The sequence below is a fragment of the Heliconius melpomene genome, chromosome 5 (assembly GCF_056956725.1).
Source record: "Heliconius melpomene rosina isolate 202511_hmr_F chromosome 5, ASM5695672v1, whole genome shotgun sequence".
Taxonomy (NCBI): Eukaryota; Metazoa; Arthropoda; class Insecta; order Lepidoptera; family Nymphalidae; genus Heliconius; species Heliconius melpomene.
Window position 1 is genome coordinate 4623782 of NC_140393.1, and position 16263 is coordinate 4640044.

Sequence of the window (16263 nt, forward strand, 5' to 3'; positions counted from 1 at the left end):
GTTAGGTTCATTTATTAAAGCAATATCAGGTAACTTAGATAATAATGATGCAATTCGATATGATACTCTCATTAATAAATTACATGACAAAGAAAGTCTAATTGAAAGAAAAATAACGTTGGTTTCCAAAATGATGGATTATAATATTAATAGTACGGAAATTTTATATAACAATTCAATTATCATGAGTAAGCGCCTAAAACGCGTGGAACAAATGGTAAATATATATAAATATATATTCTAAGTGTCTATAGTACATTCATTAATAATTTTCGTTCCATACATATAAAATTAAATGAAATTGAGGCTTCTTTAGCTTTTGGTAAAATTTCTGTACTACATCAATCGATACTAAATTCGACAGAATTGTTATACATATTATTAGGTATAGAAAAATTTCATAGTTTAATATACCCTGTAACAGAAAGTAACTTGGTCAAAATAGAGCAAACTTTTATTGTTAAAGCATATGTAAAAGGAAATCAGATTACATTCATAATGGAAGTACCTCTCACAGATAATAATACATATAATTATTATAAAATTTATTCATTACCTATTTTTAATACATTTAGAAATGAAACTTCTATTGTTATCCCTGAACATCCCTTCCTTATGGTGAAAGGTTCTAAAAACTGGTCGCGTACGGCGCCGTCTCAGCAACTTCCCGGCGGTAACCAGTACTTATGCACTGAATAATAGTTAGTGCCATATGCTACTACAACGTGTACGCAACAATTAATGCAGTTCCAAGAAAACTTATCACACTGTATAAGTCGTGTTATACAAATTGAACCAGTTAAAGCGCAACGTCTATCACCCGCTCGTTGAATAATATATGCACAGCATGAAATGGTAAAGAAGATATTTCAAATTATCTGTTAACAATTGACCCTAACTGTGAAATGCTACTTGGTGACCTTCATCTAATATATTTCGGCATGTAATGAAGGTTATGAATACAAGGTCACGTCAGTTATTAAGTTACCCGAGATTAATCAAAACTATTCTTTAATTTCCTCCCCAATTGATATTAAAGGAATAAATCTGGATGACGCGAAATATCTATCCGCAGCTTTGAAGACAAAAAGTGTTAGTGAAAGTGAAAGTGAAACAGAGCCATTTATAAAAATCAATAGTGTCAGTGTCGGTACCCTAATTATAGTTAGTTTTATATTAGTTTTATATTTAATATTAATTATTATAAGTATAATTTTCATTATTAATAAATTTAAAACTAAAACTGTTACTTTTAATCGAAACCCTCGGAATCCAAAATCTTCCGAAGGTTTCGAACTTAAGGAAGGAGGAGTTATGTTGTTGCCTCATGGCGTGAGAACGGTACCGGTAAACGCCTAATTAGCGTTCGGCGTATGTAACGCGAATCCCCTCATACCATGGGAAACAAACGTAGTGTTTTAGTATTAATTATTCTTTATTTTATTCTTTAGTCGATTAGAGCATGCACTTCTGCTCGGTCGATTCACTAGTTAAGTTAATTTTAAGTTAGTTATAAGAATATAAAACATTGTTCTTATTTTAATTAAAGTAAATTTAAATATAACTTTCTTAGTTATTTTAAAAGCCCACTTGCGCTCCCGTAAACATGTCTATATTCTAAATATTTATGTTTTTTATTTTTGTATAATAGTTTTACATATTATATACATTAAGTTAATATTTTACAAAGAAGAATAGTGTTATATATTTTGTGTATTAATTTTATCTTTTAATTAATTGGCATTCATAGATATAAATAAATACTTAATTTTTAAGGCATTGAGGAGTGAAAAATCGAAAAATATTGTTAATAAATATTATTTTTATTGAACTATAAATATATAAATTTCTGATATATATATATACATAATAATTATAATATCGGTTATCTTTTTCTTGATTTAGTGATTAACAACATCATTGTTGTGAATAAAATGGTTTGGAATGCTGTATTTGTAGGCGAATTCCTCTCCCTCATGATAAACTTCCACATCTTCAAAGTACATATTTGGTTGCTTGAAGTAAACTTCATTTACGGGGCGGTCGAATGGATATCCGAAAGGCTTGTTGTCATGGACGAAGGCTTTAATGGAGTCAAATTTCTTCTCAATCGGTGCGTAGGGATATACAATTACATACAGTTGGTACGGGAATCCACCCTTTGAACCCTTAGGCAAGATCAATCTCTTGGGCATAGCACCTGATTCAATAGACATATCAGAGGGTACTTTTCCTTCGGGAAGATGCTTCAGGATGTCATGTACAGATACTGAGTCCTCTTTGTAGAAGAAGAAATCTTTAGAGAGACGTACAATCTTATTTTGTCCCTTAACCAATTTTTGTACAGACCAGTCCAATTCAACGAAGTTCTGCCAATTATGTTCCAGACAGAGGGGCAAACTCTTGCTGTCATATTTGGGTCCAAGGAATATTTTGAATACAGCATCACCTTCAACGTCAGACTTAACATTAACTTCAATGGAGAAGTCCTTGTGGTTAAGACGAGGTTGACGTACAACGAAGTGAGGCCATTGTTTAGATTTTAGTTCTTCTTTGGAGTAGAATACGTTGTTGCTAACATCAATGTCGTAGTAATCAAAGTAAGACACAAGTTTATCAACTTTGACGTCGTTAATCTTAACTCCAACATAATGCAAATTATCTTGATTGTAGGGTGCCAAAAACTTCTTGTATTCAATAAAATATTTCAGAATCTTGCTGTACATCTGGTAGAACATAGGGTCGCGGAGCGACGATTGGTAGAAGTCTAGGGCTGATGGTACGAAGTGGTATCTGTATGTAAAATAAAAAAGAATTAGTAACAATATAATACAATACAATACAATATACTTTAATGCACATAAAAATTTACAAAAATTATATACAAAATAAGTAGGGACAAAATGTACAATAAGGTGGCCTTATCGCTTTAGTAGTAACATATTAATAACAAATAAATAAGAGATAATTTGTATATATTTTTTTCTTCGCGCTGTATCCTGTATATCGGGTAGGCACAGAAAACCTAGTATCACACTCCATCTCCAAATTTCCGGCCAATTTTCTAGGCAGTGCGTGTTGAGTGGCGAAACTTAACGCTGCGCTGTTTTCCTTGGTACCAGAACGAGAAAATGAAAATTCATAAATAGTAATTAATTCCCCGAATACGAATTAGGGGAATGACATCTTGGTCCATACGGCGAAAGAGAAAGCCGTACTCCTGGGCGCTCTCTTTGCCTCGAACTCGTCTTTGGATGACCAAGGATCAACGCCACCGACCATCCCGCGGTGCCAGAGCTGCCTGCCAATGCCTGAGGTTAAGTAAGGCGAGCTCTATCCTCTTTGGACATCCATAAGTCGAGCGGGCCAGATGGCATCTCCCCCTTAGTGCTTCGTTCTTGTGCTCCTGAACTGACACCGGTGCTAACGCGTCTATTTCGGCACTCTTACTCAGTTGGCGTAGTCCCAGATTCTTGGAAGAGCGATCTTATCCACCCGATCCCGAAGAAGGGCGATGGTCCCGATCCATCTAACTACAGGCCTATTGCCATCACCTCCCTACTCTCAAAAGTCATGGAGAGCATCATCAATAGAGCCAGCTCTTGGTTTATCTAGAGGATCACCGATTGATTAATGACCGTCAATATAGCTTCCGTCATGGTCGCTCAACCGGTGATCTTCTGGTTTACTTAACCCACCATTGGGCTGCGGCTATCGAAAGCAAGGGAGAGGGCCTGGCAGTTAGTTTGGACATGGCGAAGGCCTTTGATTGAGTGTGGCATGGAGCGCTCCTTGCTAAACTTCCATCCTATGGGCTTTCCGAGAATTTATGCAGGTGGATCGTCAGCTTTCTCACTGGGCGCAGCATCAAGGTCGCTGTCGACGGTTTTTGCTTCAATCAAATGCCCGTGAACGCAGGCGTTCCCCAAGGCTGCGTGCTGTCCCCCACGCTGTTTCTTCTGCATATCAATGACATGCTGGAGGATTCTAGCATTCATTGCTATGCAGATGATAGCACGGTGGACGCTGTTTACTCCGCCTGCGCAAGTCTTTCTCGGGAAAACGCTGAACAGTGCCGAAATAAACTTGTGTCTTCTGTTGAGGCATCCCTCGAGAATGTCTCTTCATGGGGTGAAAAGAATCTGGTCCAATTTAACCCCCCTGACGACACAAGTTTGCGCGTTAACCACAAAAAAAAACCACTTTTATCGTATCGCCAGTCTTTCAGAACACTCCCCTTTCAGCCGCGCCCAGTATCAGCATATTGGGCCTTAACGTTTCGAGTGACTGCCAGTATCGCGATCATCTGGAAAGCAAGGCCAAGTTGGCCTCGAAGAAACTGGGGGTCATCAACAGAGCGAGACGGTACTTCACGCCAAAACACCGATTGGCCCTATATAGAGCCCAGGTTCAGCCACACATGGAGTACTGTTCTCATCTCTGGGCTGGTGCACCCCAGTATCAGCTTGACCCATTTGATCGCATACAACGTAGAGCTGTTCGAATCATTAAGGACCCAGTAAGCTGTGAAAGGCTTGACACTTTGGCTCTGCGTAGAGACGTCTCCTCGCTGTGCGTTCTCTATCGCATTTATCATGGTGAGTGTTCTGAAGAACTGTTTGACCTGTTACCTGCCGCCGAATTTTCTAACCGCATAGCACGTCACAAACTTAAATATCATCCACACCATCTGGATACGTGGCACTCCACTACTGTGCGGTTTCGTAGAAATTTCCTTCCACGCGCCACCGAACTGTGGAACGGTCTACCCGCGGCAGTGTTTCCAGGTTTACCATAAAAAAGAAAAACCTAAACTTGTGCCCTGCAGAGTGACGGCGTCTATATACGTATATAATCCATACCTATATTGTAAATTCGAAAGTAACTCTGTCTGTCTGTCTGTCTTTTACGCAATCAGGGCCGAACCGCTAATTTTATTGTGATAAAATACTCATATAGAGATACTTGAGGGTCTCGGGATGAACATAGGATACTTTTTTTTATATTTGTAATATTATCGATATATACCAATATATTAAAATATTTTTTTATTTGACATGCAATTTATTCCGCCATGTTAATAACAACCGTCGTTGCTAAGGAACGGCTTGCAAAGTTTGTTGTTTTAAGAAAACGTCACCCAAAATGAGTTTGCTAAACGCGTACATGGCGCGCGCCGACTCATCCATATGAGCCACAAAAACAATGTTCTACAAAAACATTGTCCCTTAAAAATTGATTAAAAAACTCCGCGTTGATATATACTATAGATATAGATTTGTATACATTAATAAAAATTATATGATTTCTAAAGTTTAATATTCATCCTTATGAAAATAAATATAATAGTCACTTTTAGCATTTCTTCTAGATGTAAATTATAGTTTTCTAATAAATAATTAAGGAGATGTCACTGATGCGGAATGACCTAGCCTACGAGTGGTATAGTACGATCAACGCGAACGGGCAGATGACTATGATGGTTTAGTAAATTTTTATATATTTTCGAAATACTGTTAATTTTTATGTAATTATTTGCTGCTTATAATTAATTTATCTCAGTTCGGTTATCTATACCGATGTTATACATTTAAAATATCGTAATTTTAATCATTTGGTATTTTATTTAATATTGTTCGCAAAAATTATTAAGAATTTCCTTTAGTTACTTTTGTAATGATTTTATATAAATAGTTTTTATATTCACGATAATTTGTTATAACAAAATGTAAATCAACCTCTTTGTTTAATAAAAAGATATATTTGAAAATTGGTAATGGTATTAAGCCCTGGAAGAAATATAAGTTCTGTAAAAGCCTCGAGGTGTTTGATTTCTTTACACTTTTATTTCTTTTGTTCATTTCGGTTACTCAGATATTTTTTTCTAATAATAAATCTCTACTTATTATTCTTTTTTAACTTATTTTAATAATTTAGGCTTCTATTTTCTTACAAATTCTATTGAAAACCGAAAATAATTTCATAAATATATTTAATAAATAATCGTATAGTTCTAGCAGGCGTAGCCGCGAACGGGCCCACTTGTAACTGTATAATTCTTTCTAATATAATTAACATAATATGTAATTAGTTAATGGGAATATTTTCTTAAATGTGTACAATGTACATAGTCTTCTATAGAGTATAGTTAATATATAATTTAGTAAAGTTTTTTTCAAGTTTAAGTCTTTTGATTATAAAGATGGCAAAGCATACTTACTTGTCAACTGGTTCTGGGGCAGCACTTAACATGCGACGAGCAATAACTTCATAGGAGTTGTGGTTATCTTTACGAGCAAACTTGCCGTGCCAGTCAGCGTTAGCTTGCCAGAAGTTCCCAATAAAGTTGACAGATTTGCTGTTGCGTAGATCAACATCTTGATTGAACTATAAGATTGAAAATAATTATAAATCACACTTGATGCAGTGTTAAGGAAAAATATTTTAGAAGTATTACTTACGGCTTTGAAATAGCCTTGCTCAAGGTATTGAATGAAATTCTTCTCATAAGCATCAAGAAGTTGAAGCTCTTCAATGTATTCTTCAACAGGAATTTGGTAGTAAGAAGGCCTTTGCACAAATGAGTAATAATAATTGATGTAGGGGCTGTATCCGCTCTTAATCGGATGCCACCAAGAAAATTGTGGGATCTCGCCTAATCCATTGGAAAGTCTCTCCAAGTAGTAACGGGCCAAAAGTTGTTGGTAGAAATAATAGTACACTTCACTACGACGCTCTTTCATTGCTGGGTAAAGGTCACCGTCCATCCAGAATGGGAAGTATGAGTGGAAGTAGTAATAGTATGCGTTGAGACCAATATCTTCGACAAAGTAGGAAATCTTGTGTTCGTTATCGTGGTAAGACGAGTAATCTGAGTAGTTGGCGTATACAATGTAACGGTCATTTTCATGAACAATACCGTCTTCAACACCAAAGTCAGACAAGATTCCATTTTGCATTTTGATACGGAAGATCTTGTGCCAAACGTCAGAGTTGACAAAGAGTGCAGGGTAAACTTCGTAAGGAGCTGGAACAACTACTCCCTGCATGTCTGCACGGTGGATCAGAGCGATGTAGTATGCATAAAGGAATTGTCCCTCGTTAACGTGAACGCGAGCCCAAGCAGCCATTTTATAGAAGGCTTCGAAGTCCTTGGCATAATAGAAAATATGGAATAGAGCTACAGCTTCTTCTCTCTGTCTTTCGTAGAAGATTGAGAAAGGCACATTTCTTGGCATAAAACCAGATTTCCATAATTCCCAGAATTCCTGGATAGCCTTCTTGTTCTGTAGAATATAAAGCATAGATATTTTAGTTTTATGAATTTTTATCTTTATTAAAATATTTTTTCTTTTTTTCATTGCAAGTATTTTTAAATAAATTAAAATGACTTACTGAGCAGTCATCCAAGTGAGCCTCGATGTCGTAGTCCTTGCCTACTTTATAATAATCAGCTTCGATGTCGATTTGTTCTGGATGGATAAAAAGCTTGAGAATTTTTTCCTGTTTTGCTACGAATTCAGGTTCCACTGAAATTTAAACAACTTGTTAATAAATAACAATTAAATTCATTCCGTACATGTCTTATTATAATATTAAATAACATTTTTAATATTCATACCATTTTTGACTTTGTATTCGACCTTTGAAGGAAGAATGGAAGCTCCTACCAGAGCAAAGGCCAGGCAAGCTAATGCCAGGACAGTCTTCATCTTGAGCAGCCCAGAAGGTAACTGTGCTAATTTTGGTAGAAATTTCACCTTATATACTAAAGAGCTACTTGTTATCTTGTTTAATTTCATCAATTGCACAGTATCACAATAATGAGTTTTAGCGTTATCTATCGACTTTTTTGACCTCATGCACCTACGGAGATATGTGGATAAAGATATAGTCTTTTATTTACAAGAAAAAAGAGCTTTCTTAAAATATTATATTTTTTATCTTCAATCCTATTTATCTCCATTATTCAGTGGAGTAGACAGAAATTTAATAGGCTCTCCGTTCTGCCCTTTCCGCTACTTTGAGGACACGCCTTGAAACATGAAAAATAACAATATTTTCAATGTAATTATATACGTATAACAAAATACACAACACTCGAAGAAACATAAAATTTATAATTTAATTTCTTCGCTCGGACGTGGAGGCAAAGCGTCGTTGAGTTCCGCCGCTCAATTTTCGGCGGAAAGTAGGAAACGGAGTGTCTAAACACTTGTCTCTGTCTACCTTACTGAAATTAAATATTTTTATTGTAAAGAATTTTATTATTTATTTGATTGAATGAAGAATGGAATATCGTTAATTTTAGACACATCACTTATTATATTCTCTTTGTCCGACAAAATATACATTGTCATAGCAAAAATAGTGACAGTCATACGATAGAAACGAGAAATAAAGATAAGCTTGTTACACGAAGTTTTCGCCTCCAAAAAGTTAATAAATCTTTTATGGGTCTGAGTATACGTGTATATAATAAAATTTCGCAGTGTATTCTTAGTTTGCCACTACAAAAATTTAAAATATCTGTAAAAAAAATTCTAACAAGTAAAGCGTATTACAATGTTCAAGAATATTTAGAGGATAAGCATTTATGGAATTAATGTCTATTGAATGTAATGCAGGATAGCTGCCAACTAATGTAATAGATTGTATCATTGATTTTGAAAAGAGCAGCTGTTGAGTTTCTTGCCGGCTCTTCTCAGCAGAACTGCCTTCCGAACCGGTGGTAGCTTTTTGTTCATATGTTCATTCGACGATTAGTGCTTATAATAATTGCCTATTTGAATAAAGAATATTTTGAATTTGAATTTGAATCTGAATCTGAATCTGAATCTGAATCTGAATCTGAATCTGAATCTGAATCTGAATCTGAATCTGAATCTGAATCTGAATCTGAATCTGAATCTGAATCTGAATCTGAATCTGAATCTGAATCTGAATCTGAATCTGAATCTGAATCTGAATCTGAATCTGAATCTGAATCTGAATCTGAATCTGAATCTGAATCTGAATCTGAATCTGAATCTGAATCTGAATCTGAATCTGAATCTGAATCTGAATCTGAATCTGAATCTGAATCTGAATCTGAATCTGAATCTGAATCTGAATCTGAATCTGAAACTGAATCTGAATCTGAATCTGAATCTGAATCTGAATCTGAATCTGAATCTGAATCTGAATCTGAATCTGAATCTGAATCTGAATCTGAATCTGAATCTGAATCTGAATCTGAATCTGAATCTGAATCTGAATCTGAATCTGAATCTGAATCTGAATCTGAATCTGAATCTGAATCTGAATCTGAATCTGAATCTGAATCTGAATCTGAATCTGAATCTGAATCTGAATCTGAATCTGAATCTGAATCTGAATCTGAATCTGAATCTGAATCTGAATCTGAATCTGAATCTGAATCTGAATCTGAATCTGAATCTGAATCTGAATCTGAATCTGAATCTGAATCTGAATCTGAATCTGAATCTGAATCTGAATCTGAATCTGAATCTGAATCTGAATCTGAATCTGAATCTGAATCTGAATCTGAATCTGAATCTGAATCTGAATCTGAATCTGAATCTGAATCTGAAGCTGAAGCTGAAGCTGAATCTGAATCTGAATCTGAATCTGAATCTGAATCTGAATCTGAATCTGAATCTGAATTTGAATTTGACTTACCTGAAGCCATATTTAATATAACCCGAGCGAAAAATGCATAATATTTTCTTTAAGGTGGATTTTATACTAATAATAATTAGTGGATTATAATTTAGTTACTGTGGTTTAGTGGTACGTTTTTTATGTATTGTAATTGAATATTTTATATCTACTATTTATTGAACATTTACTATGCTCTATAGATTTAAATAAAACTAACTAGTGAACGGAGTGTATTATTTTCCGGCTTTCCGCCGAATTCGGAGGGCATTGCGTGTTGAGTGGCGAAACTCAATGCCGCGCTTTTGCGTTTATATTTTGCTGCTTTTTATGTATACATTTTTGCTTTTGTATTTTTTTTTAAGTATAACTTATTGCCATAAAGTTTATATAATAATATCTCGTTTCCTCGGGGATCGAACCCATAAATCCCTGTGCGCCACGACGGCCTAAATAGAGGGACATAGGTTTTTTGCCCCTAACCAATTTCTTTATGATCGGAAATAAAAGTTACCAGCAGGCTACCAGAGCAGGCGGCCCGCCGCCTAGCCTGCTATGTGTATCACTCATAACGCCTGCTTTACATGATACAGCCTGAAGTTAATTAATTTGGGATAATTAGTAATTTCATGTGCTAAATTATCTAAGAACTTATTTTCTGGTTGTTTTGAGACTTCAAAGTTATAGAAGTAGGTCCGAGGTGGTATAAAATGTCTAATCATTTCCAAAGTGAGGAACGGGTTCCTTTTGCCAAACCTGCTATGTGCGAGCGTGAAGCTAAAAAGTCTGCTTTTACTAGCGAGGATATAGAGTTTTGCAAACTTTACTCATACCTAGAGAGATTAGGTACATATATTGTTTTTATGGAAGCTCTCTTTAAGATATTGCTAATCCTGCATGTAACTCCCTTCATATATGGTAAAAGTACTGGATGTTTCTCTACTTTTAATGGCTTGTTCTTCTTCTTACTTGGGTATATTGCTAAAAAATATAAACTCTCAAACCCATCATATGGGATCACTAGGCCACTCATTCTGCAAGAATCCTTGGATTCTGCCTTGGCAGTACGTGAGGCAACTAAGAAATCATTAGGGTTAACTTGATACAATAATGATGTCCACTGACAGACAAATAGTCGAAAACGTTTAATATTTGCTCCTTATTATGTGTGTACTTAAATAAAATTGAAAAAAGTATCAATGTCTGTAAAATTGAAAAAAGTGTCAAATATGTCTGTAAAATTGAAAAAAGTGTCAAATATGTCTGTTAAATTGAAAAAAGTTTTAATGTCTGTATAATTGAAAAAAGTGTCAATGTCTGTAAAATTGAAAAAAGTGTCAATGTCTGTAAAATTGTAAAAAGTGTGTCTGTGATTCCAAAACGTTTATGTTTTGTGAAGTGTATATTATAGCTATGAAAATAAATAACTATAAATGAATAATTATTGTCATTTACTTCAATTCAGAGGCCGTCGTAACGCATTGGCACAAGGGTGTGAATGTAACGCGACGGTTGTAGGTTCGATCCCTACTCGAGGAAGTGAAATATTTATTCACGTTTATATTTCCATTTCGTTGCTCTGGTGTCTAGGCAAAGTGCGGCGTTGAGTTCTGCCAGTAAACAAGAAATACCTTTAGAATTCGGCAGAAAGTAGAGAACGGAGTGTCTTAACACTAGGTTCCTTCTGCCTACCCTGCTGTGTGCGATATACAACGTGAAGATGATTTTTTTATTTATTTCAATTGCCATATAATGGAAGCGTCTCATTTAGCTCCAACCTGTTCAATAACAATAGTGCCACCTCTTCATGTCACCTCTACCCCACCTATCATCCAGTTACTCATAGATATGGAATAACACATAATTTCTTTTTCGCAATCAAAAGTGAATAAAATTCTAAAAAGTTTAGCTTACAATTTACTTAGGGTAGACAGTAGCTATAGATAACCATTGAAACAAATTGCCCTGAGTACAATTTGAAAATATTAAGTAAGTAGATAAAAATATATTATAGTTCAGGCTTGAAAACCTCAGGGAGGGCCGCTAGTGTATAATTATTTTTAACCGATTTCTGTAAGAAAAGGAGGTTATCAATTCGACTGTTTTTTTTTTAGGTTTGTTACCTCATAACTTTTGACGGTGAAGCTTCCCGAATGGTCCCATTTTTTTTGGTCCATGTCTGACAATGGTATCTATGAGAAAATCACATAAGTCTTAAATTTGCATTAGGTATTGCGCGACAAATAGACGTATAACTCAATGTCGCGCCAACCGATTTTGATGATTCTTTTTTTATTTGAAAGGATACACTTCAATCCGGTCCGGATCCGGTGAAAATTGAGAAAGTTATTGATTGATTATACTATAATAGTTACAAAAACTTTTTAAATTGATGTCAGAAGTGAGATTCCTGATCGTTGCATTTCTTTTCAACCAACCTCAAAAAAGGAAGATTCTCAATTCGCCCGAATACTTTTTATGTATGTTCTTGTCAATATACCAAAGTGTAACTTTGCACAAAAATAATACCTAATTAAATAAAGTTTTACATAGGACAACCACAACCACTCGTTGACAACCACTACCACCACCGTCACCACTCGTTTAAGAAGCATCATTTTAAGATCTACCCATCACTTAAAATCGTAAAATAAATTAATTTTTAACAAAAAGAAAATCGACTTCTAACAACGAACTAAAAAGTGAAAAATAATAATTATACAAAGATTTTAATAATTTTGAAGTCGGTGTCAAGCTAATGCTACAACACCTTTACTACAATATCTAATTACTAAGCCTGTTTGTTCTACTTGGCACCGACTTCAAAATTATAAAATCTTTGTGTAATTATTATTTTTCACTTTTTAGTTCGTTGTTAGAAGTCGGTTTTCTTTTTGTTAAAAATTAATTTATTAATTTGCCTTATTAAAAAAAATATATTTCTTCAATTCATTTTTATTATATAAATATTTATTTATTTATTGAAATATTCTGTGTATTAATTTCTCTAATCTTTTAATTAATTGGCATTCATGGATATAAATACTTAATTTTGAGGAGGAAATTTTGCATTGAGGAGTGAAAAATGGAAAAATATTGTTAATAAATATAATTTTTATTGAACTATAAATATATAAATTTCTAATATATATACATAACAATTAATATATCGGTTATCTTTTTCTTGATTTAGTGATTAACAACCTCATTGTTGTGAATAAAATGGTTTGGAACGCAGTATTTGTAGGCGAATTCCTCTCCTTCATGATAAACTTCCACATCTTCAAAGTACATATTTGGTTGCTTGAAGTAAACTTCATTTACGGGGCGGTCGAATGGATATCCGAAGGGCTTGTTGTCATGGACGAAGGCTTTGATGGAGTCGAATTTCTTCTCAATCGGTGCGTAGGGATATACAATTACATACAGTTGGTACGGGAATCCACCCTTTGAACCCTTAGGCAAGATCAATCTCTTGGGCATAGCACCTGATTCAATAGACATATCAGAGGGTACTTTTCCTTCGGGAAGATGCTTCAGGATGTCATGTACGGATACTGAGTCCTCTTTGTACAATGAGAAATCTTTAGAGTGACGTTCAATGTTATTTTGTCCCTTAACCAATTGTTGTACAGACCAGTCCAATTCAACGAAGTTCATCCAGTTATGTTCCAGACAGATAGGCATACCCTTGCTGTCATATTTGGGTCCAAGGAATATTTTGACTACAGCATCACCTTCAACGTCAGACTTAACATTAACTTTAATGGAGAAGTCCTTGTGGTTAATACGAGGTTGACGTACAACGAAGTGAGACCATTTTTTAGATTCTAGTTCTTCTTTGGAGTAGAATACGCTGTTGCTAACATCAATGTCGTAGTAATCAAAGTAAGACACAAGTTTATCAACTTTGACGTCGTTAATCTTAACTCCAACATAATGCAAATTATCTTGATTGTAGGGTGCCAAAAACTTCTTGTATTCAATAAAATATTTAAGAATCTTGCTGTACAACTGGTAGAACATAGGGTCGCGGAGCGATGATTGGTAGAAGTCTAGGGCTGATGGTACGAAGTGGTATCTAAGTGGTAAGTAAAATAAAAAATAATTAGTAACATATTAATAACAAATAAATAAGAGGTAATATATATGCTGTATATTTTTTAGCTTCGTGTTGTACCCTGCATATCGGGTAGGCACAAAGAACCTAATATCACACTCCAGCTCCAAATATCTGGCCAATTTTCTAGGCAGTGTGTGTTGAGTGGCGAAACTTAACGCTGCGCTTTTTGCCTTGGTACCAGAGCGAGGAAATGAAAATTCATAAGTAATAATTATTTCGCATTCATAAGTAATAATTAATTACGCTTGTGCCCCTGCAAAGTGACGGCTTCTATATACGTATACAATATTTGTATTATTCCTTCTAATATAATTAACATATATAATTAGTTAATGAGAATATTTTCTAAAATACGTACAATATACATAGTCTTTTATAGAGCATAGTTAATATGTAATTTAGTTAAGTTTTTTCAAGTATAACTTTTTTGATAATAAAGACGGCAAAGCATACTTACTTGTCAATTGGTTCTGGGGCAGCACTTAACATGCGACGAGCAATAACTTCATAGGAGTTGTGGTTATCTTTACGAGCAAACTTGCCATGCCAGTCAGCGTTAGCTTGCCAGAAGTTCCCAATAAAGTTGACAGATTTGCTATTGCGTAGATCTACGTCTTGATTGAACTATAAGATTAAAAATAATTATAAATCATACTTGATGCAATGTTAAGGAAGAATATTTTAGAAGTATTACTTACGGCTTTGAAATGGCCTTGCTCAAGGTATTGAATGAAATTCTTCTCATAAGCATCAAGAAGTTGAAGCTCTTCAATGTATTCTTCAACAGGAATTTGGTAGTAAGAAGGCCTTTGCATAAACGAGTAATAATAATTGATGTAGGGGCTGTATCCGCTCTTAATCGGATGCCACCAAGAGAATTGTGGGATCTCGCCCAATCCATTGGAAAGTCTCTCCAAGTAGTAACGGGCCAAAAGTTGTTGGTAGAAATAATAGTACACTTCACCACGACGCTCTTTCATTGCTGGGTAAAGGTCGCCGTCCATCCAGAATGGGAAGTATGAGTGGAAGTAATAGTAGTATGCGTTGAGGCCAACATCTTCGACAAAGTAGGAAATCCTGTGTTCGTCATCGTGGTAAGATGAGTAATCTGAGTAGTTGGCGTACACAATGTAACGGTCATTTTCCTGGATAACACCGTCTTCAGCACCGAAGTCAGGAGAAAGTCCATTTTGCATTTTGATACGGAAGATCTTGTTCCAGACAATAGAGTTGACAAAAAGTTCAGGATAAACTTCATAAGGAGCTGGGACGACTACGCCCTTTATGTCTGCACGGTGGATCAGAGCGATGTAGTAAGCATAAAGGAATTGTCCCTCGTTTACGTGAACACGAGCCCAAGAAGCATATTTATAGAAGGCTTCGAAGTCCTTGGCATAGTAGAAAATATGGAATAGAGCTACAGCTTCCTCTCTCTGTCTTTCGTAGAAGATTGAGAAAGGCACATTTTTTGGCATAAAACCAGATTTCCACAATTCCCAAAATTCCTGGACAGCTTTCTTGTTCTGTAAAAAAACAAAGTGAATATTTATTTACCTACAACACCTAAAAATTAAATATTGATTTCGTTTTTAAAATTTTACTAAATAAATAAATAAAATTAATAATAAACTTACCGAGCAGTCATCCATGTGAGCCTCGAAGTCGAATTCTTTGCCTACTTTGTAATAATCAGCCTCCTCATCGATTTGTTCAGGGTGAATGAACAGCTTGAGGATCTTTTCCTGCTTTACTGCGAAGTCAGCCTCAACTGAAATTTTATTTATTGATTATTAGATACATTTGAAATTGGAAGACTTATATTTATTAATGATTTTATTTATTGATTTAATTAAATATTTAAAAAATACCATTTTGAACTTTATAGTCGTGGTGTTGGGGAACCACAGAGGCTCCAGCCAATGCAACAGCGAGGCAAGCTAATGCCAGGACAGTCTTCATCTTGACCAGCCCAGAAGGTAACTGTACCAATTCGATCACTGAATCCACCTTTTATACTAATTTTTAGCACTTTATCAAGTTAATGCTTATCGATTGCTAGCAACTACACTTACGACGTTTCGCTATCATATTTGGCATTACTCGTGACCTCTTGCAATTTAAGCAGCAAATATGCATTTAATCTATATTAAAACGAAACTTCGAATCTTTCACTGAAGTATAAGTGAAACAAAATCTGTGAGCAAAACACTTTAGGTGATGAGTTTTTTAAAATTGATTATATCCTAATGCTTTAAGATATAAATATTTCTAATATTTTTTACAATCGCAAGGCCAGCCGTGGCGCAGGGGCACAAAGTATGCTGCAAAACCGACTGGTTGGTGGTTCGATCCCCACTCGAGGAAAGGAAATATTTATTAAAATTTTCTTCGCTCTGGTGTCGAATTCCGCCATTCAGCACGCAATGTCTCCAGAACTCGGAAGAAAGTAAGGAATGGAGTTTTTTAACACGAAGTTCCCT

General features: G+C 35.1%; 2 protein-coding genes across 2 annotated transcripts; both read right to left on the minus strand.

The window, feature by feature from the left end:
* Positions 1-1802: 1802 nt before the first annotated feature.
* Positions 1803-7741, minus strand: LOC146538953 (arylphorin subunit alpha-like). Its single transcript, XM_085185518.1, has 5 exons — positions 7622-7741; positions 7396-7529; positions 6462-7286; positions 6221-6387; positions 1803-2793 (listed from the first exon to the last, which is right to left on the minus strand). The coding sequence occupies exons 1-5, from the start codon at positions 7710-7712 to the stop codon at positions 1902-1904; spliced, it is 2109 nt and encodes a 702-aa protein (XP_085041644.1). The 5' UTR covers positions 7713-7741; the 3' UTR covers positions 1803-1901.
* Positions 7742-12780: 5039 nt separating this feature from the next.
* On the minus strand, positions 12781-15811 carry LOC146538954 (arylphorin subunit beta-like). Its single transcript, XM_085185516.1, has 5 exons — positions 15652-15811; positions 15418-15551; positions 14482-15306; positions 14241-14407; positions 12781-13741 (listed from the first exon to the last, which is right to left on the minus strand). Exons 1-5 carry the CDS (start codon positions 15740-15742, stop codon positions 12850-12852), a joined length of 2109 nt encoding a protein of 702 aa, XP_085041642.1. The 5' UTR covers positions 15743-15811; the 3' UTR covers positions 12781-12849.
* Positions 15812-16263: the final 452 nt, after the last annotated feature.

Coding starts and splice junctions, on each gene's coding strand:
- LOC146538954 (XM_085185516.1), bottom strand. CDS start 15,742: ATGAAGACTGTCCTGGCATTAGCTTGCCTCGCTGTTGCATTGGCTGGA. Junction 15,307..15,417: donor CTCACATGGATGACTGCTCG/GTAAGTTTATTA, acceptor GTTTTTTTACAG/AACAAGAAAGCTGTCCAGGA. Junction 13,742..14,240: donor GCCCCAGAACCAATTGACAA/GTAAGTATGCTT, acceptor CTTACCACTTAG/ATACCACTTCGTACCATCAG.
- LOC146538953 (XM_085185518.1), bottom strand. CDS start 7,712: ATGAAGACTGTCCTGGCATTAGCTTGCCTGGCCTTTGCTCTGGTAGGA. Junction 6,388..6,461: donor AGCAAGGCTATTTCAAAGCC/GTAAGTAATACT, acceptor TCAATCTTATAG/TTCAATCAAGATGTTGATCT. Junction 2,794..6,220: donor GCCCCAGAACCAGTTGACAA/GTAAGTATGCTT, acceptor TTTTACATACAG/ATACCACTTCGTACCATCAG.